The 27,451-nt window shown below is 38.1% G+C and overlaps 2 protein-coding genes across 7 annotated transcripts in view; one reads left to right on the top strand and one right to left on the bottom strand.

The window, feature by feature from the left end:
* AIDA (axin interactor, dorsalization associated) overlaps window positions 1-4,954 on the bottom strand; it is a 42,095-nt gene extending 37,141 nt beyond the window's left edge. Inside the window, exon 1 of the mRNA XM_006057272.4 lies at window positions 4,685-4,954. Coding sequence (XP_006057334.1) covers window positions 4,685-4,794 — 110 coding nt within the window. The 5' untranslated portion in view covers window positions 4,795-4,954. The remainder of the gene's footprint in view (window positions 1-4,684) is intronic.
* Window positions 4,955-5,090: 136 nt separating this feature from the next.
* Window positions 5,091-27,231, top strand: BROX (BRO1 domain and CAAX motif containing). 6 transcript variants are annotated; one of them, XM_044943164.2, is made up of 14 exons: window positions 5,091-5,422; window positions 7,390-7,525; window positions 7,841-7,957; window positions 11,146-11,252; window positions 11,562-11,658; window positions 14,937-15,032; window positions 16,020-16,092; window positions 17,899-18,004; window positions 19,027-19,116; window positions 20,677-20,762; window positions 21,538-21,619; window positions 21,921-22,071; window positions 23,469-23,628; window positions 24,846-27,231. In XM_044943164.2, the coding sequence occupies exons 3-14, from the start codon at window positions 7,857-7,859 to the stop codon at window positions 24,930-24,932; spliced, it is 1,236 nt and encodes a 411-aa protein (XP_044799099.1). In that variant the 5' UTR covers window positions 5,091-5,422; window positions 7,390-7,525; window positions 7,841-7,856; the 3' UTR covers window positions 24,933-27,231. The 6 variants fall into 6 exon arrangements, with proteins under 6 accessions (XP_044799099.1, XP_044799097.1, XP_006057330.1 ...); XM_044943162.2 differs by lacking the exon at window positions 7,390-7,525 and adding an exon at window positions 5,743-5,856; XM_044943165.2 differs by lacking the exon at window positions 5,091-5,422 and adding an exon at window positions 5,863-6,000.
* The last annotated feature ends 220 nt before the right edge of the window (window positions 27,232-27,451 follow it).

Genomic DNA, 27,451 nt, shown 5'->3' with positions numbered 1-27,451 from the left:
ACAGCAGTATTAAAAAACTAGAAAGAATTCAAATGTCCATCGATTAGTGAATGGATACACAAAATATGGTATATCCATACAAAGCACTGTTACTCATCAGTAACAAGGAACAAAAGACTGATACATGCAACAACATGGATGAAACTCAAACACAGGATGCTAAATGAAAGATCATACAGATCATACATCACATACAGATCATATGATTCAATTTACATAAAATGTCCAGAAAAGAGCGGGAATATGGAGTGACTGCAAATGTGCAAAGAGATCTTTGTGGGGTGATGGAAATGCTGTAAAACTTGATTGTACTGATGGTTGTGCAACTTGGTAAATATACTAAAAATTCATTGAATTGTAAAATGGTGAATTTCACTGTAGATAAATTAAACCTCAATAAAGTTTTTTTTTTAACTTTTTTAAAAACCTAGGCAAGAAAGCCAAACCCATAAACGACTGCACCATTTTAAGACAAAATGAGACATAAATCTGTCCACTGAGGAAAAACCCACATGCTCTAGGAATCAAAGAGCAGGTAAAAGAGTTGACATTCTATTAGTAAAGGTGAGAAACCTACCAACTGTTCTTCTCTAGAGAATAACCTCATACAAGGGTGCCTACAGTTAATACAGGACTATTCTCAAGGGGAAGTTTTAAATATACTTAACGAACATAAACAAGTAACCCACAGAGTCCCACAGCAATCGATGACAGTTCTTCTCAAACTATCTAGCGTGAAGGACGAGCTTCCCCCCCCAAATCTGTTCTAGCCTAATGCTTTTATAAAATAAAATAAAAAACTATCACAAAGATGTCAAACTTCAATAAAGTTCCTAAATCTTAAATCCCAATATCTTTACTTATCTCACTGCATACCAATAACAGTTTACAGACCAGCAAAGATCTGGGACCACACCTTGAGAGGTGCTGATATCAGACACAGTAAAGATGATTAATAGGTATTATCCAATCTTCAAACTCACCCATTCATTTAACAAATATTTATTGAGCATCCATGTGCTGGATCAATACCTTAAGACTGATTCTATGAAATAGGGAAAAGAGAGTCCATGCCACTCTACCCTAAGTTAGGGGGCAGGTACCCCACCCCCAGGCTGCTGAAAAAGGTAACCTGATAGGTAAGAGTTGTTTTTAATTGACCATGCATATTTGGGGGAGCAATTTTAGTTTTGACATAATTTGTTTAGATTTTCCAATTGAATTGTGGCATCAACTCCTTAATGCTTCCACAGCATACTCCTGAATCAAGCCATTCACTAGAATACAATAATTACATAATATCTAGATAAGAGACGGAAATGGCAACCCACTCCAGTATTCTTGCCTGCAGAATTCCATGCACAGAGGAGCCTGGTGGAGTACAGTCCATGGGATCGTGAAGAGTTGGTCACGACTGAGTCACACACACACACACACACACACACACACACACACACAGCAGCCTACTACTACTCTGGACACTAAGCATACAGTAGAGAACAAAACAGACAACTCCCCCTATTTTCTGTCCTCAAAGAGCTTACATCCAAGTGGAGAGGGAGACAACAAACCAAATGAATACAAAAAGTATATTGTATTTTAAATGGCGGTAAATACTATGGAAAAAACCAAGATTAGGGGGCTGGATTTGGAAAAGTGAGGTAAGAGGGACTGGGAGTGGATAGCAGACTTAACCGAGCAATTTTATTTAATTAATTTCTATTGGAGTATATTTGCTTTACAATGTTAAGTTGGTTTATGCTATACAGCAAAGTGAATCAGCTGTATGTTTACACATATCCTCTCTTTTTTGGATTTCCTTCCCACTTAGGTCACTGCAGGGCACTGAGTAGAATTCCCTGTGCTCTACAGTAGGTTCTCATTAGTTGTCTATTTTATACACAGTATTAACAGTTTATACATGTCGATCTGTCTCCCAATTCAGTCCACCCACCCTCCTTTTAACCCGGCAGTTTTAAATAGGGTGGCCAGAGAGGGTCTCACAGGGAAGATAATACTTGGACAAAGACCTGAAGGAGGTGATCCAACAACCCAAACAGACAACAGGGAGTGTTCCAGAAAAAGGACAAATGGACTAAAGCAGAAGCAGGCTTCAGGAAACAGTAAGGAGAGTGGCAGCACTTACTCTTTTCATACTTCTGTGACAGAAATACCCATTTGTTTTAAAATCCTCCATTAGACTCAGTACTATGAGGGTGGAGATCAAATGTTATTCATGTCTATATGCTTAGCTCTCACTTGCTGAGTGATGAAACTGTTCAAGCTATGATATTCTTACAATAAGTACAAACATGCTTATTCCTTCTCTCAACATCAACATCCCATGAACACACTCCTGTATGTTGTAGGGTTGTAAAAACACTGCTGGCTTCCCCATCAGACGGGCCAGTTCTCCCAGACGCCTCCTCCTTCTCTCAATATCTAGTTAGTGGCTAAATCCTGTCCATTCTTTCTCACATCATTTAGTGGCTCTCAAATCTTCTCTTTTTCGGCAGCTTTTCTCACAGATAATTCAAATGAAAAAGACGTTTGGCCTTCAAATTTGTGAGTATATTAATTTTAAATTCAACTTTATTGTATATGTAGCCTATATGTTTACAAAGTTTAAGCCAATCATGACATATTTCTATTCAAATTTGACACTGGTGGTTTTTATAATAATTTGAGAATTACTCTGAATCATGACGTTCAAGGTTAGTAACTGAGGTTCAACAATAGATTCGTCTGTGCCTATTACTCCCTTACTGAGATGTTTTTAGAAATTCCAGCTAAACAGCTTGCATATTCAATTTTCCTTTGTAACTTCAATTGGACATGGTATTCTTCACTTTCCATTGTAAGGTCTGCTGCTGAGTGCCAACAGCTGCGAGGTCCCACCATCACAAGTAAAGGGCAGCTTTAGATTTCAGGCCCTGCAAGTTCAGTTAACATAGAATGAGGATGCCCAGTGCTCACTAACTGGCTGCAGAATGGAAGGATACATTCTCTGGTAAAAAAGGAAGTCTTCTACCGTGTCCAATTCACTTATACAATGTATCAAAACATTTGCGTTTAACAAAATGTCTTAAACAGAGCAGACAGGATTTGAAATTTAAAAAAATCCCATACTTCAGTGACTCCAGGTAATCCCATTAACCTGAGCTTCAGTTTCCACACTTGTAAAATGAGAATAATAATATTCTTACTGAGCAGTTGCAAGAGTAAGTGAAATCAAGTGAAAGTGTGAAACAAAAGCCAGAAGTTATCACACATGGCAAAATGGCCCAAAGCATGGTGGTTTTCAGGGCTTTTGAAAAATGGCAGGCAATTCAAAGTCAGTAAGGTGAAATTGAAAATATCTATGCAGGATTTCTCTGGCGGTCCAGTGGCTAAAACTTCCGCCTTCCAATACAGGTGGTGCGGGTTCAATCCCTGATTGGGGAGCTGGACCCCCCACATGCCTGGCAGCCAAGAAACCAAAACAGAAGCAATATTTTAACAAATTCAATAAAGATTTTCAAAACGGTTCATATTAAGAAACAAGCTTTTAAAAACATCTACGCATTTAAATTACCTTAAAAGAATACAGGATTTAGATCTTTCAAGGACCAATCCTGTATTCCTTGCAAAAGACGTTTGAGAAGGAAAAAAAAAAATGTTTTACTAACACATGGTTTCAAACAATAACTTACTTTAAACCAAGAAGTAATTAATGTCAACAGTTTGCAAACAATAGCATTTTAGCAGGCAGTTCAGTAAAATGTGCAAGAAACCAAGCAAGGTTTTATATACACGCAAACCTGGCCTTATAATTTTAAAAACATCCCTGAAGTTTTGGGAGGAAACCAAAAAGGAAAGAAAACTGGACTTGGGGAGATCAAAGAACCTGGTGCTCACTTGTACCCGGCGGCTATACATTATACACAGGAAAAGGAGGAGGGACCCGAAGAGGGAGTGGTGGCTCCTGTGCGTGGTCTATTAATTCCCATTTTGCTCTCTTCTGTTCACATCCTGCGCGGACTCCACCCAGAGCAACCGAGCGAGGGGCGGGTGGGACTCACCCAGCCTAGCAAATAACAGTCCTAGAAACCGAAACGGATTCGAGGTGAATTGGGAAAACAAGGCTACTCAGAAAGAGGGGTGGAGAAGGGGCGCGAGAGGGGACCTTTCTTTCGTCTGATGAGACCTCCGCTCTCGATGCTTCCCGGGGGCACCCACTCCCCTCAATCGCCACCCGTTCCCTCCTGTCCTACACAGGGGAGGAGGAAGGCACTGTACACAGAGCAAGGCCACTCATCCCTGGAACGTGGGCGGAGAACACAGAAGTATTCCTAAGAGATTCTAAAAGAGAAACTGAGGGGCTGCAACGTGAGAGAGGCGGAAAGGAAACTGCGGAGCGGGGGACCCGGGAGACGGTGGCAAGGAACTCAGTAGTAGCCTGAATGGGCTGGCGCCCCGGGAAAGAAGGGCTACCTGTTGCACTGAACTGGCCCGACGGAGGGCGAAAAACCCCAGAGAGCGGACCGTTGTCTCCGGGGCCAGTGAGGTCTCAGCCCCAGTGCCTGCGGGGCCCCACCCTGAGAAGCCTTGGCTACAGATACAGTGATGAGAGACACCGACAGAAAGAAAGGGGAAGGCGGCCGACTGGAACCCGTCTGGCCCGCTCCCGCAGTTAGTCACTCACATCTGATACTCGTCTATCGCCTCCACCAGCTGGCCCCAAGAGTCGAAGTCGGCGCCTCTCCTAAAACTGGCGCCCCAGCGCTGCAGCAGACTTCGGGTCACCTCCGACATGGCCGGTCCCCACCCGTCCCCTCCCGCCCCTACCCCCAGGAAAGGCTGGGCTCTAGGGCGCCATCCTCCCCGGGCCTGGCCCCGACATTAACAGGGCCAGGAGGAACCGCTACGGCCACCGCCGCCACCCGCCAAGGAGCCGCCCAAGCCCATTTGCCGCCACAGCCAAACTTTGCGGCTCTGAAGCGGCCGCCCCGCCGAAGCTCCGCCCCCGAGGCCCCGCCCCGGGTTAGGTTGAGGCCGCCCCGCTCCCCCAATTGGCTGCCATTGCTACTAAGGAATTCTTCCTCGGCTTAGGAGGCTCGGCCAGCCATGCTCTTTGTCTCTAGAGGAGACCGCAGCTCACGAGGAAAGACTGTGGAGGAATATCTTTAAAAGGGCTGAGGAACGAAGTGTTTTAAGGGGGCTGCGACAACGCGGCAGCCTCCACTACCGAGGCGGCGGACACCGCCGAGCCTCGGTAGTTGTCATGGCTGCCATGGGCACGTGACCGCGGCTCGCGCAGGCTTGGTTCTGTCGCTCTGGTTCGGTAGTCCCGGCTTGCCGACTCCCTCCCTTTCTCGTTTGAGGAGTCGGACATTGCCTTTCTTCCCTCAGGAGGACTGCTGTACAGACTCCGAGGAATCTGGTAAGTATGTTATGAGGCTGAACCTGTCGTCTCCCCACAGTGCCGAGCAATAGGGTCAAGCCTTTTTACACCGGTTCCATAGACTCCCGGATAAGTGGTCTACAAAAGTTTCCTCCTAGTGCCTCCAAACAAATGAAAGAAAATCCACGTTAGACCCACGAATCAATGGTAGTAACAAGCTAGGTTCGCTGAATCCCCTTGCCCGCGTCTCCACTAGCCGTCGGGGTGTCTCATAAGCTATATGTAGGGGTTTGTTTAGGCACCTCTGTCCGCCTCTCCCAGTTGGATAGTATCGGCTTTCCACAAAAATGTCTGTTCAGGAGGGGCTCGCTAGGATATGCGCCTGCGCAAGGTCACGGCGTTCAACTGGACTGGGCACCGGAGGAAGAGGCTGGGTGGTAAGCAGGAAGTGGACCTTCGGAGTTCTGGTGGCGGTAGGTGACTCGAGGACCAGGGTCTCCAGAGTGGGGGACCGTTGTCAATAATCAGACTTTTCTTGTGGCAGCCGGTTTAGGCGGCAGGCTCGATCCGACTGTTGTGCTGCGTGGCTTTAAAGACACCCTTCCTTGCATCTGCAGGTGGGTGTGTCGTCTTTCTACCCCACCCTTCGAATTCTTGAAAACCGGAGTGCGAGTCTCTCCCCGGACAGATCGGCCAGGGGCAAAAGACACAGTATTTACCCTCTTCGTTCCTAAAGTAAAAGTGTACGGAACTTAAAACATTTTCAGCCACTAAGTGGGAGGGCGAGCTAAAATAGTATTTGTGGAAAATTTAAACTCACAATCAGAGTATTGTGTGCCACAATTTCTAGGAGGCTTGGTTTATATGTACAGAGATGCTGTATTAGTTTACATACGTTGTAAGGAGGTTTAAATGGATGATGTTTAGAAGGTTATATATTTTTGAAGCCCTTGTTAATTGGGTTAAGTCATAAGTGAACTTACTCAATTTTTCACTGGGTACACAATGCACTTTCTCTTCCTTAAATATCTGGTGCTCTCCAAAGGCGGTTTTGACATGAATAACTAAATATAGTAAGGGAGATGCATAAAGTAGGTATTTTTTACACTGAGCAGCCCACGCTTTTTTCCCAATAAGAAAAGTTAATGGACAACATTGTATAATGCTTTCAAATTAACTAAATCTTATCGAATTTCGACTTCTGGAATCTAACTGCCATAGTTAAGTCTTCAGCTTTGCCTTCCTGTATTATCTTCACTATTCACACAAAAACTTTTAAGCAAGTGGGACACACTTTTTTTTTTACCGGAAAGGTGTGAAACTTAATTTTTTTTAAGTTGGAATTTCATTTAGGTAGTTTTTTTAAAATGTCTTGGTTTTTAAGAATCGATATATTTTTTAAATTTATTGATGTATAGTTGATTTACAATGTTGTGTTAATTTCTTCTGTACAGCAAAGTGACTCAGTTATACAAACACATATTCTTTTTCATTATAGTTTATCACAGGATATTGAACATAGTTTCCTGTTCTATGCAACAGAATCTTGGTGTTTATCCATCCTGTATACTAGTTTAGGCTTCCCTGGTGTCTCAGTGGTAAAGAATCCTCCTGCCAGTGCAGGAGACGCAGAAGATGTGGTTTTGATCCATGGGTCCAGAAGATCCTCTCAGAGGAAATGGCACCCCACTCCAGTGTTCTTGCCTGCAAAATCCCATGGACAGAGGAGCCTGGTGGGCTACAGTCCATAGGGTCACAGAGTTGGACACAGCTGAGCAACTGAGCACACACACATGCGTGCATTGATTCTTGTTAGCTATTCTGTCAAAAGTATATTTATTATAGAACATATGCTATAAATAGTCAGTTGGCCTCAGCAGTATCACATGGGAAATATAGTTAATTTAAGACTTCTTTCAAGTATCGTTGGCAGTCTAAATAGGGGTTACCATTTGAACTTGTTTTGGAATTACATTTTCCTGGTCCTATGCCTGTTACATTTTCAGCTGTCCAACCAAAGTCCAGTGCTCTGCTACTCAAAAGTGTAGACTGGGAACCAGCAGCATCAACTTCTGAGGTCTACCACAGATTGTTGAATCAGAACCTGCATTTTTAACAAGAACTCTCACCCCTTGGCCCAGGGTGATTTCTATACACAGTAAAGTTTAATCATTACTGCTCCAACGCGTTTAACATTGCAGTTACTGTGAGCATATTTCCAAATACTTTTTTTTTAATAGGCCTTACCTAAATAAACATAGGCTGCTATAAATAGACAATTGAAACAAGATTGACTGTGGCAGTGAGGTATTTTATATACATACGTCTGTTTTATATATTTTTATTTGAAAGTATATATCCTATGGTAATTTAAAATTCTTACTTAAAAATATTTTAGTACTATTTACATTGCTTATTAAATGTTTTAGTTTTTATACATTTCTTTTTTGTCAATAGGAAACATCTGGAGAAAATGACACACTGGTTTCATAGGAACCCATTAAAAGCCACAGCTCCTGTCTCTTTTAACTACTATGGTGTAGTCACTGGCCCTGCTGCTTCAAAAATTTGCAGGTAAGTGTTAGCCAATCTCCACAAATACTGATTGAGCCACTCTTAGATACAGGGTCCTTTTATAGGGCCGTGAACAGTGCAGAAGTATGTAACACACCGTCCCTAACCTTAGACTCCTTGTTGTTTAGTCCTGAAGTCCTGTCTTACAACTTATAAATGACATGTGGAGAGTTAAGTCATAGATTATTTAAGCTGGGTCCTAAGTTTTAGATCAGTAAGTGAGTCCTGAAGAGGCTAAAGCAATTACAATTAAAGAGTTAAGACGTATGTTACAACAGTACAAGAGACTCCACAAAGTCATATTTGGATATTGTTAATTAACCAGATACTACATTAATTGAGTTCTGAGCTGGGAGAGATTTCCCTTTGACCTGAAATAGCCTTCAGGTTGTTCAGTAGGAGAGAGGACTTGAACTGGGATTTAAATGAATTGTATGCCTTAGATCGGGGTTGCCAGACTGTGTCCTTTAGATTGGCCCACAGCTTGTTTTTATAAATAAAATTTTATTAATTAGAACATAGCTGCCACCCACCACCGCCCCCCCCCCACCCTCCCCATTACAGATTGTCTTTGGGTGCCTTCCCTCTCTACAATAAGGTTGAATATTCCCAAGTGAGACTTTATGGCCCACAAGATCTAGAGTATTTATCTTCAGGCCATTTACAGAAAGAGTTTACTGATCCCTGACTTAGACAGTAAGAAGGGAGAGGAGAAAGTCATTTCTGTTAGGAAAACCTTTGTTCTAGGGAGTGTGAATAGAGCAGTTTCACTGAGAGATAGATACAAGAGATACAGAGAGATATAAGAGATAGATAACAAAAGAGATAGGTATAAGAGAGATTTTGAAGGAGGTGTCAACTAGCCAGATTGACTGATTTGCTCTGAAAAGAATTCAGTCTATGAGATTCAGAACCTAGATGATCAAGACATTGGTGGTACCATTAAAGGAAAATTAAAAGAATCACTGCTTTTGGTGGAAAGAAGTGATCAGAGCAGAAGATAGGAAAACCGATGTATTGATCTAGATCAGGAGTTAGCAAGCTTTTTCTGTAAAGGGTTAAATACTGTATACATTTGTATATATTTTAGGCTTTGAGAGCTATACACAGTCACAATTGAATTATTCTTCTTTATTTTACAAAAATAAGCTGTGGGGCATATAAAAACAAGTTACAAGTTGTAGTTTGCCAACCCCTAATCTTAGATTCCTAGACTGTTGTTGTTGTTCAGTTGCTAAGTTGTGTCCTACTCTTTGTGACCCCATGGACTCTAGCAGGCCAGGCTCCTTTGTCCTCCAGTATCTCGTGGAGTTTGCTCAGATTCATGTCCATTGAGTCGGTAATGCTATCTAACCATCTCATCCTCTACTGCCCTTTTCTCCTTTTGCCCTCAATCTTTCCCAGCATCAAGGTCTTTTCCAGTGAGTGAGCTCTTCCCATCAGGTGGCCCACATGTTGGAGTTTCAGCTTCAGCATCAGTCCTTCCAATGAATATTCAGGGTTGATTTCCTTTAGGATTAACTGGTTTGATCTCCTTGAGCTCAAGGGACTCTCACGAGTCTCCTCCAGCACCACAGCGCAAAAGCATCAGTTCTTTGGTTCTCAGCCTTCTTTATGGTCCAACTCTCATATCCGTACGTGACTACTGAAAAAACCATAGCTTTGTCTATATGGACCTGCTAGACATTGGTCCCAGCTTAACTGTTTCATCTGTGGCATTGGGCAGGTCTCTTAACTCCTTTGGGTCTAATTACTCATCTATAAAGTTAATAACCTAAATTAGATACTTCTAAGGTACACTTTTCTCAAATTCTGTCATTTTAAGATGAATTTAACTTTACGCAAGTTGGTTTTCAGGTAATAACTGAATGCCTACTTGGAAATAGCTGGCAAAGTATTTGAGCCTAAGAATAGGCCTTAAGGATTCAAATTGTTTTCATAGTCCAGAATGACTCCCTCCAAGCCTTTGGAGGGAGTGTCAGATTCATAAGGTAGCCCATCCCATTTTTGGTCAGCTGCATATAGTTATTGGTATATACTTTCTTGAATCAGCCTCCTAGGAGTTAGTACCAATGCATAAACACTCCATCTGGACCATACAGGATTAAGTTTGTGCTCTTTTCTAAATATTACTGCTATGTTACAGTTCTTCTGAATCTTAAAAGTATTTGAAATGTTAGTATTATTTCACTCAACAAAAAATTTTGAGTATGTGCTTTATCCCAGGCACTTATACTAAGTTCTGGATATACAGTCCCTCCTCTTGCTGCTTACAGTTTAGTCTTTCTTTAGTTATCCACACACAATTGTTTTCAGTCCTTCTCTATGTAATATGATTTCTGGATCCCTCACTAAGCAAGTTGCCTTCTGAAATTAGAGAAGTGAAACAGATGTAGATCTAGGATTAGATGTAAAGTCGTCCTCGTAGATGAGACCTCAGAAGAATGAAGAGCAGGGAGCCAAAAACTGAACATTGTTGGAGGTGGGAATACAAAGGGGACATGGAAGAAAATAGAGGAGTAACTTGTAGAGATAAGAGAAGAATTTGGAAATTTTAGTGTTATTGGAATCAAGGGAGAAAAGAATTTTGGAAAGAAACAATAAGTGTCTGCCACAGTTATTGCTGCAGAGAATCAAAGGAGCCAGGAGATGAGGGAGCATTTTTAAAATAACTAGTGGCCTCATTTTTTTTGCATATTTATGTGTGTTGTATTATAGAATGCAATTTTAAAATATGATTTTGTACTTAAATATATTTTGACATAATGTCAAACTTTGAAATTTTAAGAGGATATTAAAGTTATACACAAAAGTTAAATTTTAATTTTTCAAAAAACTTTTATTGTGAACTGGTCAGATTAATGTACTCACTCTTAATTCCTTCCTCCCATCTTAAATGCTTGTGTTAGTTTGATTATTTTAAATTAAAACTTGGTGTGCATTTTCATGATTTACCCCTTTAATTGGACTGAACTTATTTTAGTATAATTTCTAAAACAATCATTACTAGAAATTTCACTTATCTCCATTGTTAGTCCTAATTAAATTCATTCCTGTGTACTTAGAAAGGTCTTAGAGGAGGGTTGTGTACCTGGGTTTAAGCTTTTACAATTGAAACTTTTCAGCCATATTTACATAGATGCATTGTAATATAGCTTACTTTACTATCTGTTTCTGTCTCATATAAGTGACCTGAGATCATCTAGAGCACGACTGCTTGAATTGTTCACTGATTTGAGCTGTAATCCAGAAATGATGAAAAATGCAGCAGATTCGTATTTTTCACTTTTACAAGGTTAGTTTATTCAAACGAACTAAAGTTTTTAAAAAATCAGCTATGGAGAAATCCAAATTTAAGTAGTCTTCTAGGTTATATCCTTTGGTATGCTTGAGTTTCAGAAATGTGAAAATGTAAAGGTGGTATGTGGTCTTTCTAACATTTTGAAAATTAAATGTGTGTATATTTCATATTATGTTCCCTTAGGAGAAGGGGAGAGGGGTTGGGGGTTTCATTCAGGTACCTGAAAAAGTCATCTGAATAATGTTCTAAAGAGAACACTCGATATTTCTTGTAAAATTTAAAATGTTGTCTTCCTTTTTATAGGTTTCATTAATTCATTGGATGAATCTACCCAAGAAAGCAAGTTACGATACATTCAAAATTTCAAGTGGACTGATACATTACAGGGACAGGTTCCAAGGTGAGCAGCACCAAAGGTACTAAATTGAAACCATTTTTGTAACTATTTAGATAGTTAACTCATAGCTTTGGTATTAAAGAAACAAAATATAAATCTGGTCAGCATTTTCCTTTCTCGGGAAATTAATGAAAAAATGTTGACCTAAACTTCTAATACAGTCTATTAAGTAAAAGCAAAATTTGAAAAAAAAGCAAAATTTGTTTGTCCTGGACCAAATCTGTTTTGGAGATAATCAATGTTAAATGTTAACTAGAATTGAGAAGCCTTGCTTTTTTTTTTTTTTAACACCAAAAATATTTTGTATTGGGGCATAGCCGATGAACAGTGTTAACAGCAGTAACGATGGTAGTGATGGTTGCAGGTGAACAGCAGGGTGATCGGCCACATACACACATGTACCCGTTCTCCCCCAAGCCCCCTCCTCCAGAGTTCCACGTGCTGTATATTAGCTCTTTGTTGGTTATCCATTTTAACAGCCTTGACTTTTAATAATACACAAAGAATGGTTTGAGAATTTGAAATCCGAATTCCCATAATTGGCCTTTGCCTCCATTCAAGCAGAGCTGAGTTTTGGTTTCTCCACTCCTTTTCTTTTCTGATGGAGAGTTCAGAAGTCTTCGGTCACTCTCCTTTTTTCTTTCTCCCTCGTTCCACCCCAGCTCCGTACTTTTTTGACTCACAGTATTGTGTTTATTTTTCTGTAATTTCAGTGTTTCTGCTCTTTTTAAAAACTTCCGCTCAAAACTTTTATCAGTCACCTGAGACTAGTTAGATTGTAACAGGAAGCTGATTATAATCATGCTGAATTTTTAACTGCCTTTTTTAAAAAAACACCATTGGGTCCTGGGTTTTTTTCCCCCAAAATTTTTGTTTTGTATTGGGGAATAGCCATTAACAATGTTGTGATAGTTTCAGGTGAACAGCAAAGTGACTCAGCCATACGTATACATGTATCCATTCTTTCCCCAAACTCACCATTGGGTTCTTTAAATGGTCATATATCTGTGTCTCAATTTGCTTTAGAGTTACCTTTTATAAAATCAGAAAGGAAGAAAATTGGGATTGCTGAACAGCCAGGGCAGGCATTACAGTGGAAGGAGTGTGGAATTTGGATTCATACACATGGAGATGCAACCTCAGAACTTCTGTTATGTGAATATTTGCTTCCTCAGCTATATATTGGGGTTACAGGTATAGGGCTTCTGTGAGCAAAATAGGAAATCTTACGTTAAGGGACTAATGTAATGTCAGACATTGAATAGACATTCAGTAAATGTTAGTTTCCTTTGGTCCTTTGGAATATTGTATGTGGAATTCATAAACTGGGTAGGAAGTTAGGGACCATGAATCCCTTTCAAATTTTAATATTCTGGGATACCAAGGTTTTCTGAGTAAGTTCTCATTTTCTATTCTCTTTGTGTACTCCTTTGTACTTCATCTACACTTGAAGGAATATTTATCTTAAAAACTTTTTTCTTTAAAAGAATCAAAGTTCTATCATTAAATTACAAAACTTTGGCAGATTCTAAAGTGTTCCCATTTTTTTAACATTTCTCAGCATAGTTTTATGAGACAGGAATTAATTATATGATAAAGGTCTTAAGTTATAATGTTGACTATTCAGTACATCTGAGATTTTTAAGTTATTTTATCCTTGATTGCTGCTTATTTAATGGAAAGTGTGCTGTGAGTGTATCTGTTCTGAAAAATATCTTTATCAAGTATACATACTCTTAACTACTACCTAGATGTGGTACAGTAGAGATAGAGTGTTCGGGAGCAAGGCAGATTGAAAGAAGGGGTGGGCAAGAGAGAGCTCTTCATGAGGCTTTTATATAAATTAACAAAACTATCCTATTACTAAAGGTAAAGTTATACATTTGGTATGCCTCCTAGGTCACCATTGCTGGAATTACTAGATGTAGTTACAAGACATAATTCATTGGAAAGCTCTCAGTGCTGAAAAATATAAGCTCTTAAACTATGCATTAAATTTGTTTTGGCATGAGAAACTATTTTAAGAGTTCATAACTGTCATATTTTGATGTTATATTAAACAGGATCACTTTTAAGTCATTTTTGAATTATATGTTTTGTAATGAATCTTTTTTTTTAATCTAAAAAGTTTCCATGTCTCTGTTCATTTTAAGATGGAGACAACAATTAAACAAAACATACATAGCAGAGTCACAATTCTAGTTTCTTCCCTTTGGATAATTTTTCTGTATCTTTAGTATTATGTGTGTATATAAGGGTATTACTTCTGGTTATATAAGGGTATTCTGGTTTTTTAATTAATCATTTGAGACAAATGCAGTAATACATGAAGAATTTTCAGGATCTTAACAGTAGTGAATAAAAATATTATCTTTTTTGTTTCATAAGCTTTTTACCATCTTTGTGTTGTATTTAGTGATAGAATCTGAAGGAAACAAGATGTAAATTATCTTTAAGACCTTTTTTTTTAATAATGTACTGATTGACTTAGCATTCAGAATCTTCTGCAGGTTCACATCTTGACTTTTCGTTCTCTTGTTCCTCGACTTCTCTTTATAAATTGGCAACTTCAATCAAGCTAGTTAGGTCACTGCCATCAGAAAAATCTTTATCCTTTCTTGTGCTATAACAGTGTCATTCCTTCATCTGGGATGTCTTTCTGCTTCCCTTCTAGCCGTCTTTCAAGTCACAGTTCAGATTCTGTTTATAACAGTAAGCCTTCAGTCATTCTAGCCTATGATCTTTCCTCTGAAATCTGTTTTCTTAAAATATGGTAGTTGCTCCAGAAGCAACAGGATACTTGTTAAAAATGCAGATTCTGCACACTTCTAGACTTTTTTTGTGAGATAAGTTCCATAAATCTGTGTTTTTAAAGCTATTCAGTATACAGTAACCTTTGGGAACTATTGTTCTCATGTTTAATGTTACGGAGTACATACTGTACCTTCATGTTTAGTCATTTCTTGAATTTTTATTTTTAATAGAAGATAACTGCTTTACAGTGTTGTCTTGCTTTCTGCTGTACAACACTGTGAATCCCCCATAAGTATACATATACCCCTTCCCTCTTGAGCTTCTCTCTCACCACCACCCCCATAGTCATTTATTGCTAATTATATGTGCGCTTGTGTCTTATCTCCCCACCGATATTAAATACAAGGACTCTCTTCATTTTTTCAGTGGGTATTTAGCTCTATGGTTTTGGGTAAGATTTATTGCAGGCTTGATATAGAGATGTCTCAATCATGGATAGTACTTAATGATCATGTTTATAATTCTAGTGCCCAGCAGGATGCTGTTTTTGAATTAATTTCCATGGGATTTAATGTTGCTTTATGGTATACCAAATATGCTTCAAGACTGGCTGGAAAAGAAAAGTAAGTTAAAAGGAGAGGGTTATATGCATATGTACTATTTTTCAAATATTTCAGGCCTACTGATTAAAGTACCACTTCTGATAAATGTAAGGTTGCCTCATAATGCCTTGGTATTTTTAAGTACCAGAATCACAGAGCCCGCTGTTAAAAGCAAAAAGAGTTTTAATAATCTTGTCATGGGGATGGTCTTTCTAACTAAAACCTCAAACTATGAAAAGAAAATGTTGACTATTTGACTACATAAAAGTACCATAAACAAAGTTTAAAAACAAATGACAGATTGGGCCTAAGAAATTGTAGTGCATCTGACAAATTGTTTTAATAATCTGTGCTGTTACAGATCAACAGGGAAAAGACCAACAAATCAATTGAAAATAAGCAAAGGACATAAACAGGCAATTCACCAAAAAAGACAAAGGCTTATAAGTATGTGAAAGATGTTTTGAAGGATTAAGGGATTGTGAAATAAAATGAGATAGAGTTTTTACAATAGTACAGGTGAATGTTAGCAATAGGAAACTGGCAACTACCAACTGTGGTACAGCTGAACGTGGGAATAATAATACACAGCCATTTAAAAAGGGGGTTGAATGTATGTGCTGATGTAAAACAGTGTCAAGTAATTTAGGTGATTAAAACAAGAGAGTGAATACTGTGTATGTATGTGTTTTTCAAGTATGTGCATGCTTTACATGTATATTGACTTATGCTTGTTTATGTATGAAAAGTATCTGGAAGGAAAAGCAAGAAGCCTTTGTCCAGACCCCTAGACAGGAGCTCTTTTTCACTTGTCATCTCTTCTTTTTGGATATTTTTCATGTGCATTTGTTAGTTTTCTAAGTGTTAAGTCAGATTTTTTACAAGGAAGAAAACATAGTGAAAAACACAAATGATTGACTTTTGCAGTTTTATGAGAATATATTAGTTGTTGGTTTTAATACCAGAAGCAGAATTCATCCTGTAGCTAACGTCACCTCTCTCTTTCAGCATAACAGAGGATGAAGCAAAAGAAGTCCATCGAAGCTTAAAAATTGCAGCTGGGATTTTTAAACATTTAAAGGTAACAGAATAATAGAATATATTAATACTTTAATTGTTGAAATAATTTTTATTGCCTTCTTGGGGTGAAGGAATTATTTAATCATGTAAAAAGAGCTAGTGTGTGTTCTGTTTTCCTTACGTTAAGTACCTTGTTGACGAGTGCAGCCAATTAACAGAATATCGTCTCCACTTCAGAGAATCATCCGTGACTTTTACAATTAGATGACGCAGGTGGTACTTCACTGCTTGTTTTTCTGTCTCTTCTGAAAAGATCAGATCAGATCAGTCGATCAGTCGGGTCCGACTCTTTGGGACCCCATGAATCACAGCACGCCAGGCCTCCCTGTCCATCACCAACTCCCGGAGTCCACTCAGACTCAGTCCATCGAGTCAGTGATGCAATCCAGCCATCTCATCCTCTGTCGTCCCCTTCTCCTCCTGCCCCCAATCCCTCCCAGCATCAGAGTCTTTTCCAATGAGTCACCTCTTCGCATGAGGTGGCCAAAGTACTGGAGTTTCAGCTTTTGCATCATTCCTTCCAAAGAAATCCCAGGGCTGATCTCCTTCAGAATGGACTGGTTGGATCTCCTTGCAGTCCAAGGGACTCTCAAGAGTCTTCTTCAACACCACAGTTCAAAAGCATCAATTCTTCGGCACTCAGCCTTCTTCACAGTCCAGCTCTCACATCCATACATGACCACAGGAAAAACCATAGCCTTGACTAGCCAGACCTTTGTTGGCAAAGTAATGTCTCTGCTTTTGAATATGCTATCTAGGTTGGTCATAACTTTCCTTCCAAGGAGTAAGCGTCTTTTAATTTCATGGCTGCAGTCACTATCTGTAGTGATTTTGGAGCCCAGAAAAATAAAGTCTGACACTGTTTCCACTGTTTCCCCATTTATTTCCCATGAAGTGGTGGTTCCGGATGCCATGATCTTCGTTTTCTGAATGTTGAGCTTTAAGCCAACTTTTTCACTCTCCACTTTCACTTTCATCAAGAGGCTTTTGAGTTCCTCTTCACTTTCTGCCATAAGGGTGATGTCATCTGCATATCTGAGGTTATTGATATTTCTCCCGGCAATCTTGATTCCAGCTTGTGAAGCAAAACACAAAAACTGATAGTTCTCAGCATTTCTCCTTGCTGTCTGCCTCACTTGGCAGGAGTATTCATGATTCTGCAAAATGGAATTTTCTGAGTATATTCTCTGTATTAGAATGAAAATGCTAGCAGGTCAGTCAGTACACACTAATTATATTAAATTTCCTGGAGATGTGATGGGAATAAGGGAAAAGACTAAAATGTTTTCCAACCAGAATTACCCCCACTTCATTCTAATTAAACCAATATTTACTGAAGCCTCCTGGAAGCCAGTGTTGCACTTTCTCCTGACCAGAGAGTTTTATGGTGATGGAAAGAGCTGTGATCCCGAGTCTGCTACAGAATTGAGCTTCTTTGTATCTCCTAGTAGTAATGTGAATGAACAGTTCTGGCTCTCATGCAAAAGGGAACTAGGTTACCATGTCAGTGAAACATTTTCTAAATTGAGAATATGACTTGCATATCTAAGCAATGTATCATGACCCAGATTTTGCTCTTGAGTTTCTTGACAAAAGTTTATTAAAAAACTTTAAAAGATTTAGTGTACGGGAACTTTTATTCTCTGTAAGCTTCATATTGCTCCTTCATACACAATTTTTATTTGTACCCTAAATTTCTGATAAATCCCCAAATCAGGTGTCTCATAACTTCCATTTTCTTTATCTCTAACAACTGAGTTAAAATGTGGCTTCTTTGTTGATTTCTGGTTTTTTTTTCCTCTCTCAGGAAAGTCAAATCCCAAAGCTCATTACACCTGCAGAAAAGGGGCGGGATTTAGAGGCACGACTCATAGAGGCTTACATCATCCAGTGTCAGGCTGAAGCTCAAGAAGGTATCCTAAATATTATAAGATTTTTGTTGTTGAAGAATTAGCATTTCACTCTTCTTTTTTAAAAATCAGTTAGCTGGAATTAAGTTCCAGAATTTGGGAAATTTATAGTGAGGAATGACTTTTAGCATTTGCCTCCAATTTTTCGTTAGCAGGAAAGGACTTACAGTTTAATGACTTCGAGGATTCTGATTTCATGCATTTCTGGCAGCATAAAATTAAGTCTGTAACTCATCTTTGCCTCACCAACTTTTTTTTCTCTTCCACTGTTTGGCTTACCTTGAAATCTTTACTTTTGAATGGCAGGAAATAAAGAGTTATATGAAAACAATGAGACTTCATAGGCTTTTGTTGTTCTTTATTTCAAACTGTAGTGCCCTGAAAGTCTTTGTTTCCTCTTACATCATGCGATTTTGTAGTAGTGGTTTTCTGTGAATAGTAAGTAGCTAGTGATTATGTAAGGAAATGATACCAGCACCAACAAACTCAGTGTTTGGTTTGTTTACATTTGTTTTTTTTTCTTTTTTTTAATTTTTTTTAATTTTATTTTATTTTTAAACTTTACATAATTGTATTAGTTTTGCCAAATATCAAAATGAATCCGCCACAGGTATACATGTGTTCCCCATCCTGAACCCTCCTCCCTCCTCCCTCCCCATACCATCCCTCTGGGTCGTCCCAGTGCACCAGCCCCAAGCATCTAGTATCGTGCATCGAACCTGGACTGGCAACTCGTTTCATACATGATATTTTACATGTTTCAATGCCATTCTCCCAAATCTTCCCACCCTCTCCCTCTCCCACAGAGTCCATAAGACTGTTCTATACATCACTGTCTCTTTTGCTGTCTCGTACACAGGGTTATTGTTCTGTAGCTTACTTTTCATGTTAAAACTTTTAACAAAAAACTTAAATGGATTAAAATCTCGATAGATGGGAGACTGTCTTTTCCTTTTATAATTGAACTTAAAGTGAATGCAAGGGAACTTAATCATACGATACACTTCATTGTATTTTGGTTATAGTAACAATTGCTCGAGCAATTGAGCTGAAACACGCTCCTGGACTAATTGCTGCTCTGGCATATGAAACAGCCAATTTCTATCAGAAAGCTGGTAAGTTTACAGTTCTGTTTTTTAGTCTTTAGGTTTTCACAGTAAGCTGTTGGCTTAGTAGGCAACAAGCAAAACCAAAGGATTTTCAGATTGTTTCATCATTTGCAAAGCTGGAATAATATCTACATTATTTTATTACTCTTATTTAAAAGAAAATAAAAGAATTACAAATGTTCACAGTTGATAGGCTCCATAATTTCTAGTGAAAAGGACAGTGCTGTCCTTTTTAACCAGTTATGTCTAATAGTTAAACAATTGTTTTTCTTTTGAAGTGTTTTTGATCTTTATAACAACTTTATATAACTGTTCCTATTTAGATAAGAAACTGAAATCCAGAGAATCAGCATAACTAATTTGTAATTTAACAGCTTGCAGGTGTGAGGCTGGGACTAGTGCTCAGGTCTTCTCAATCTGGTTTTCTTTTCAGTCACTTATTTAGGAAACATGCATATGTTTCTGTTTATGGGATGGTTACACTTTTAGTTGCTGAGTGTACCGATTCGCAACCTAGGGAAGAAGAAAAACATGTAACCACATTATTATAACATGAAAAAGGTGTTGTCACAGGGGTGAAATAAAAACCTAAAGGATCCGGATATGCTAGAGAAAGCTTTCTAAAGGAAGTTGGTGGTTTAGTCTCATTTTGAAATAGAAATAGAAATTCTAGGTTTTCTTGGATGCTTTAGCTTATGGAAAGAGTAGAAAATTCTGTAGTACCTACAGAGATAAGAAAGAACTTAGTGCATTCTGGAACCTTTAGACAGATGCTCTTAGCTGAAACAGAATGAGTGGTAGGAGCAAAGGGTAAGAAAGTATGCATGTGTGAGATTACAAATTGATTCGTAAGCCTATGTAAGAAGTTTGGCCTTTGTTCAGTAGCTGTTTGGGACTCCTTAAAAGATAAAACTGATAAACTCCTTAAAAGAAGTAAAAGTGACTTGATTGGGTTTGAATTTAAGAGCCCTTTCATTGCAAGCTGAAAAATGGGCCTGCTAGTGAAGTAGTAGTAAGGCTGACCATAATCACTTCTTCCTAAGTACTATGGAAGAAATAATGAAAGCTTTGACAAAGACAGCAAAGTAGGCCATGGAGAGGAAGAAATAGATTTGAGAGGTGTTGGGAAGGAGATATGATCATGCGTATTTTATACAAGATGCAGCAGTGGGGTGGTGAATAAGGGTTAGGAGAGTATCCTTGTTTCTGACTTAGATGTCTAGAGTACTCTTTGCATTGTTATTTACATAAAATATTTAAAAGAGATACTCTAATAGTATTCGTATTTCTCTTGAAGTTCTCAGTCATTTCTATTTTATCATTATCTCCAACTTAAATTACATGAATCATCAAATCAAAGAGGTGCCCTGGTATTTAACCTGTCTTATTGTGTAGTTAAAATATAGTTATGGGAAAATGAATCACTGTAAATAAAGTTTTTAAAAGGTAAATGCTTGAGTTTTAGGTGTGAATGGCATTCTGCTTTTAGCATCTGAACACATGAACTAAAAGTCTTCTAGTGAATCAGGGTGAAATTATATTTTGCTTTTTAAAATGTAACTTTAGATCATGCTTTATCCAGTTTGGAGCCTGCATACTCTGCTAAATGGAGAAAATATCTTCACTTGAAAATGTGTTTCTACACAGCTTATGTAAGTATTTTTCACCCAAAACAATGTGAGTTACTGTCTCTTCAGCCCCTTGAGTGCCAATTCTGTCATTTCTCCAGGCTCTTCGTTAGCATTTTACAAATAATGGACAGCTCTCAGTAAATGTTCCCTGACGGTCAGTGCAGCCATTGTGGAGTAAAGTGGGTGGAAGGAGATGATGTAGAGCTGGGTTACAGCAATGGAATTGCTATTTGATTCAAACCCACTTAAGCTGCAACCTTCTGCAAACTTCATAAGAATTCTCTATAATTTTGTCCTGTTCATTGGGAAAGATATTTACTAATTCTAATCTTAAGACTTAACCATGCAGTATATCAACCTGGGTTGGTGAAGAATCATTAATAAAATTTATTATAGCTTATAATCTGCTTTTAGACACACTGTGTAACACCATGTGCAATCCCAGATTTGATGTAGATGTTTGAAGAGTAAATAGCCTACTCTAGGCTGGCAACTTTTTCTTGAAACCTGGTTAGTCCTTAATCTCAAAGTCCTCCTTCCCTCTACCCTCTGCATTAACTTAGTAATTTCCCTCCTTTATTCACTCTGCCCTGTTTGTTTGTTTGTTTGTTTTATACCAACAGAGATGGGGGTTAGCTTATTCAAGGAAAGAAGTGTAAGGGATTGCATTGATTCTTCCAACAATGCACAAAAGCATTTCTTTATCTGATGCATATAGAAAACAGTGAGAGTGGAAAGCATCATTTGAGAAGAGAATGAATAAAAATTTGTGTGTGTGTGTTTTTTTTTTAATCAGGCTTATTGTTATCATGGTCAGACTTTGTTGGCTAGTGATAAATGTGGTGAAGCAATCAGATCACTCCAAGAAGCAGAAAAATGTAAGTATCCCACCAGAATATTAACTCCCCTTTTAAAAACTAATGTTTTATCAGAAAGAGGAATAGGCAGTTAAAAGAGATTTTGGCTGAGATCATGAAAGGGAATGAGATTAAGAGAAGTATTGAAGAAAAGAAAGAAGTGCTTCAAAAACCTCAGACTTCTAGAACATACCTGCCTACCGCTTAACGTTATTGTTGGTACTGCTCTTACACTAGGTAAAGAGCATCTCTGATGAATAGCATTTTTAGTATAAACAATAATTGATTATAAGCAAATAACTTTATATCCTTTCACATTCAGTTTATGCAAAGGCAGAAGCATTATGCAAAGAATATGGAGAAACCAAAGGACCTGGACCAACAGTCAAACCTTCGGGACACTTGTTCTTTAGGAAACTTGGAAATCTTGTGAAGAACACTCTAGAAAAATGTCAGCGAGAAAATGGATTTATGTGAGTACAACTCAATATATGATTTTAGTAATATGATAATGGTATAGTGTATATAGTCAACCCTCTGTAGTCTGTGGGTTCCACATCTGTGAGTCCACCGACCACTGATAGGAAATATTCAGGGGAAAACAATTCTAGAGAGTCCTCAAAAGCAAAACTGCAATTTGCTGCAGGCCAGCCACTATTTACGTAGTATTTACCTGAGTTTGATCCCTGGGTTGGGAAGATCCCCTGGAGAAAAGAAAGGGTACCCACTCCAGTATTCTGGCCTAGAGAATTCCAGATAGTCCATGGGGTCGCAAAGAGTCGGACATGACTGACTTTCACTTTACGTTGTGGGCTTCCATCTATGGGGTCGCACAGAGTCGGACACGACTGAAGTGACTTAGCAGCAGCAGCCGTATTTGCATATAACCTACACATCCTCCTGTAAACTTCAAATCATCTCTAGGTTAGAGATGCAAATACTACTTCATTGCATATAAGGAACCTGAGCATCTGTGGATTTCAGTGATGAGGATCTGGGAACCAATCCACCAAAGATACCAAGGGACAACTATATTTATAATGTTTAAATAGTAATATTGTTTTAATAATACCACAGTTTGTTACCTCTATTCCTATATGTTTCATATCAAGTTGCATTTAAGTTGAGCATGAATTTTCCATTTAAATTGTTGATAGAATTCACTTATGTTGGACCTAACTTTATTTTGCTTCTGATAATGACCCATAAAAACAGATTTTAAAACACACATGAATTATTAACTTCAGCCCACTTCTACTGTCCTAACTTTCTCTTACCTTTGTTTCTCTGCCATCCCTTCTCCATCTGTTACGCACATATTAATACATATCTTCTGTTGACATATTCATCTCCTTCTAGTTTTGGTCATGTATAAAGAAGGGAAATCAGTTTTCTATCAGTCCTGTCTAGTTCTGTCAAGCAGTTTTCCATTATTAAATCAGTGCTGTTCAAGCTGTAGATGAGCACCTGTGTAAGCTGGTAGAATTAATTTTGTCCCTGCTTTTGTCTCTTGCATTCTTCCGTTTATATTCTAGTTGTGGTCATGCTGTGCTCTTTCACTTCTTTGAACATGCCCAGTTTAACTTTTCATCACCCCAGAAGGCATCCCTGACCCCCCAAAAAAAGACCCCCCTCTTTTGTGTTTTCACAGCGCTCTACATCCCTCATAGCTTCAGTTACATTGCTCTGTAGTTGACAGGGTTTCTTGACTTTGTCACCTACTCATCTGTAAGCTATGTGAGACAAGAAATTCTTTTCTATGTTAATCTATGTTTAATTGTCATTTTCTTGCATAGGCTCTTGGATACAGATAGACACTCAAATAGTTAAAAAAGGAATGAATGAATTGCTGTTTATATTTTTTTTGCAGTTACTTTCAAAAAGTTCCAACAGAAGCCCCACAACTGGAACTCAAAGCAAATTATGGTCTCGTAGAACCTGTACCTTTCGAATTTCCTCCTCCAAGTGCACACTGGACACCAGAAACATTGGCTGCTTTTGATCTCACCAAAAGACCCAAGGATGACAGTGTAAGAGATGGATTGTTTCCATTCATTCACAACATTTTAAGAGAATTCAGACTTCACAGTCTGATGTTGTTCTCTAAATAGATAGGTTTGTCTAAATGTTACGTTAGCTAATTACAGTGCTTTGTGTAAAGTCTATTGTAGAACTCTCTCAGAGATAAAGCTCTAGGCCTCAGTTGTCTTCTGATTTCTTACCTAGTTGACTGATATGTTTTAACACACTATCTTGCCATTTTACAGTTTGTCAGAGCCTCTTTTAGGAGCATGGGAAGACAGGTCTTAAAAGGATGCCTCATCCAATGTTTATAGTGCTATCGCAGTGTGGTTTTGATTCAGCATAGTGCATGCTGTTTGAAGGTTTGACCTAATTTCAACATTCTGTGAAATCATCCAGGGGCAAAATAAGATTTCTTTTATTCATTTGTATCTTAAGTATATCTTAGTGTGCTAAATAAAATGGTAGATTAAGTGGAAATTTTGAGGTTTGGCTACCAAAAGACAAGAGGTCTGTGAAGAAAAGGGATAGGAATTACTTTGCAGACATAGCCCCTTCCTTGAAATTTTTTTTTTTAATTTTTTAAGAATTGTAGTACTGTTTTTGACCACACTGGGTCTCCGTTGGGGCCCACAGACTTCTCTGGTTGTGGGACACAGGGCCAGTGCTTGCAGCCTGTGGGCTTAGTTGCCCTGAGGCCTGTGGAATCTCAGTTCCTTGACCAGGGATTGAACCTATGTCCCCCTGCGTTGGAATGCAGATTCTTAACCACTGAAGCGCCAGGGGAAGTTCCTGGTTTTGTTTTTTATATATAATTTTCTACCCATACTAAAACCATTATTCCTAAAAAAAGCAATTTTTGCATCCTGTTCAGCCTTTTAAAATAGTCCTAAGAGGTAGCCTGTTAGTGTCACAAGTAATCTTTGAACTTAAGGGTTCCACATTCATAGATTGATCACTCAATTTCCCCCTCCTCAGGAAGACTTAAGAATACCATTAGCTTGATTTTTGCCTACCTATCCAGGTTTTCATCTTCAGTGAAAATGTTGCTTTCCTATTTTGTCTTTAGTTGAATTGGTTGGTATGTAGCTTCTGCCACAGCTTTGGTGGTCTCAGTAATACATTTTAATATATCCCCTTTATATTGTGTGAAATAGAATAGACCTAGTGTTTGTTTTCCAGATCTTAGTTTATGTACTTACACTGTATTTTTCTTTCTTCCTAGGCTAAACCCAAACCAGAAGAAGTGGTGAAACCTGTGAAAGAACCAGATATCAAACCTCAAAAGGACACTGGGTGCTACATCTCCTAAAATACATTGATCCAGTGTGCACTTTGAATTTGTCTACCAGTAGATAGGATAAACCATGGAACTTCATGTATCTTGCAATGATTTCTCTAAAGCCTATAGATTAATTTAGTACATTCAGAGGAAATCTTCCTTCAGTTTATTCTTGATTTCTAACACAGTAGAGATGTTTTCTGCTTTGTTTCCAAACTCCTTTTGAATCAGGACAACTTGTGGACAGTTTTTATTGCACCTCTAAAGGGTGTATTTGGGGATTGGGTTTTTTCTCCAAACATCTGGGTAGTAGTCAGTTTCAGGTTAAACACTATAGGCCAGAATCATGTGGTTTCAGGTGTGTTTTTCTATCTTCACAAAGAAAAATTTATTTTCCTTCCTCTTATTTGATACCAGAAGAATGACAAGAATCAGTTTTTAACAGATAGTTTTTTTCCCCCTCTCCATTATGTCAGCTGGTAGCACAGACTTGTTACATTCCGTGTCAGTTGTCTTTTCTGGTGGGGAAAAAAAATTACTTTCAGTTAAGGATCAAAAAATCTTCATACCAAATCACTTACACATGTTGGATTACTCAGTAGGTTTATAGGTATATTAAGACCATCCAAAAACTTTACTCCTCTGCTGGTAGCCCTGCACTTCATTTCAGCCTCAATAAACAAACCTACAATATTTTTTACAGCAGTTTTTGTAATGGATTTTTTTTTACTTAGGGGACAGAACTTTGTAACAGCTCTTAGTGTTTCTATGTGAGAGGATAGTGAAATGTTTTTGTAGAAGTCATATATTGCATGATGAAAAGAAGGAACTTGAAACCTAAACAAGATAGGTTGTCCTGAATTATACTTGGTAAATCTCTACTTCTTTGTTGCAGAAGATAGAGTAATGCCTTTGTTACCTGATTTCAGTGTAAGTGGTTTTTCTATAGTTTTCTAATAACACTTACCCGTATCAGAATTGTAATGCTTTAGGTCAAAGGCCATAGCAAAAACTTAGCCAACAGATATGGTATATCTTAAAAACAGCTTGTAATATTTGAAATAGTTTAGTATATACACAATCCTGGGAAATAGTGGATATTTAATACTTAAACAAGAATCACCCCTGTAGATTTATCTTCCTTTGAGTTTCCTAGGGTGTTAGCTAATTTTTCTGTTATAAATGACAGGTTGGTTCAAATAATAGAAACAGTAGTATATGTTAAGAGCTTACTCCATGCTAGGCACTGTGCTGAGCACTTAAATAGATAAACCTTTGAATCTGCACAGCATTTCTGTGAGAAACAAGTAGAATCTGCACAAAGTATTGAGATAGGAATAAACATTACATTAGGAAGAATAAATACATTATGCCTATCTGAATCAGGATTGTGTTCAAATAAATGATTATTTAAATCATAGTTTATATTCTTGGGGAAAAAAGCTATATAGAATCAGTGAGGGTGTTTTTCTAACATAGGGAAATGCTAAGTACTCCTTGCTGTATTACACTTAATATTTGAAGCTTCAGTTTCCAGAATAAGTGAAGTAATAACTGGGCAGACATTTAGTTTTATTTTGTTGTTTATAGAAAAAGACACTTTAATTTCACTGTATTTTCTGTGCTTTTCTGCCATTTACTGACAAAACTTTAAACTGTACTTGATGCCAGCTTATTACTCTTGGCCTAAGATCTATTTATTTTAGGAACTAGTGCTTATTTAGCCTAGTTACTAAATTTTCACGTTGACATTTTAATGGATTCTACTACTATATATGGAATGAAAACATGTAATAAATGCACAGCGCTTCTGTAAAATGCAGTAAAGACTGGTATTAACATTTAATCAATTGGCAACTTCAACATAAGCAGATAGTAAATATTCCGTTGGCTCAGCAAACGTGACACTTTGTGACTAAACTATCCCATTTTATATATATGTGTGTATATACTGTCCTTTGAAAATGGTGTTGGAAATTTGGGGAAGTTAACAAATGTAACGAAGTTGCATGAACGTCTTAGAGAGATGTAACTATTTGTGTTAACTGTTGCACACTTAGTTTAAACCAGATAATGACAGCTAACATCCTGCTAAAGGTGTTAATATACTGAATTATCTTTTTATTTATGAAAATAAAAGTGATTTTACTTACAATTTCGTTGGAATTTTTTGTTTTTCAATAAATATTTTTCATGTTTATTAAGCTGGTAACAAGGTTCATACAATGTAAAATCATAATTCTTTACAGTTATATTTTAAAATGACAGATGCATTTGTATCTGTTGCTTTATGCTACATGGATTCATTAAAATATTCAATGCTCCTTGACCTCTTCAGTTTCTTCTTTGGCTTACTGGTACTTATTTTTTCATTTCGAAGCAAGGTTTCAAATCAGCCTGCATATAGTCTTTTTATTTTTTAATATTTGTTTATTTGGTTGCAAAAGACCCTGATGCTGGAAAGGATTGGGGGCAGGAGGAGAAGGGGACGACAGAGGATGAGATGGCTGGATGGCATCAATGACTCAATGGACATGAGTTTGGGTAAA

This window comes from Bubalus bubalis, chromosome 5 (assembly GCF_019923935.1).
Source record: "Bubalus bubalis isolate 160015118507 breed Murrah chromosome 5, NDDB_SH_1, whole genome shotgun sequence".
Taxonomy (NCBI): domain Eukaryota; kingdom Metazoa; phylum Chordata; class Mammalia; order Artiodactyla; family Bovidae; genus Bubalus; species Bubalus bubalis.
Note: the sequence above shows the minus strand (reverse complement) of the source record. Positions and strands in the feature narration are given on the sequence as shown.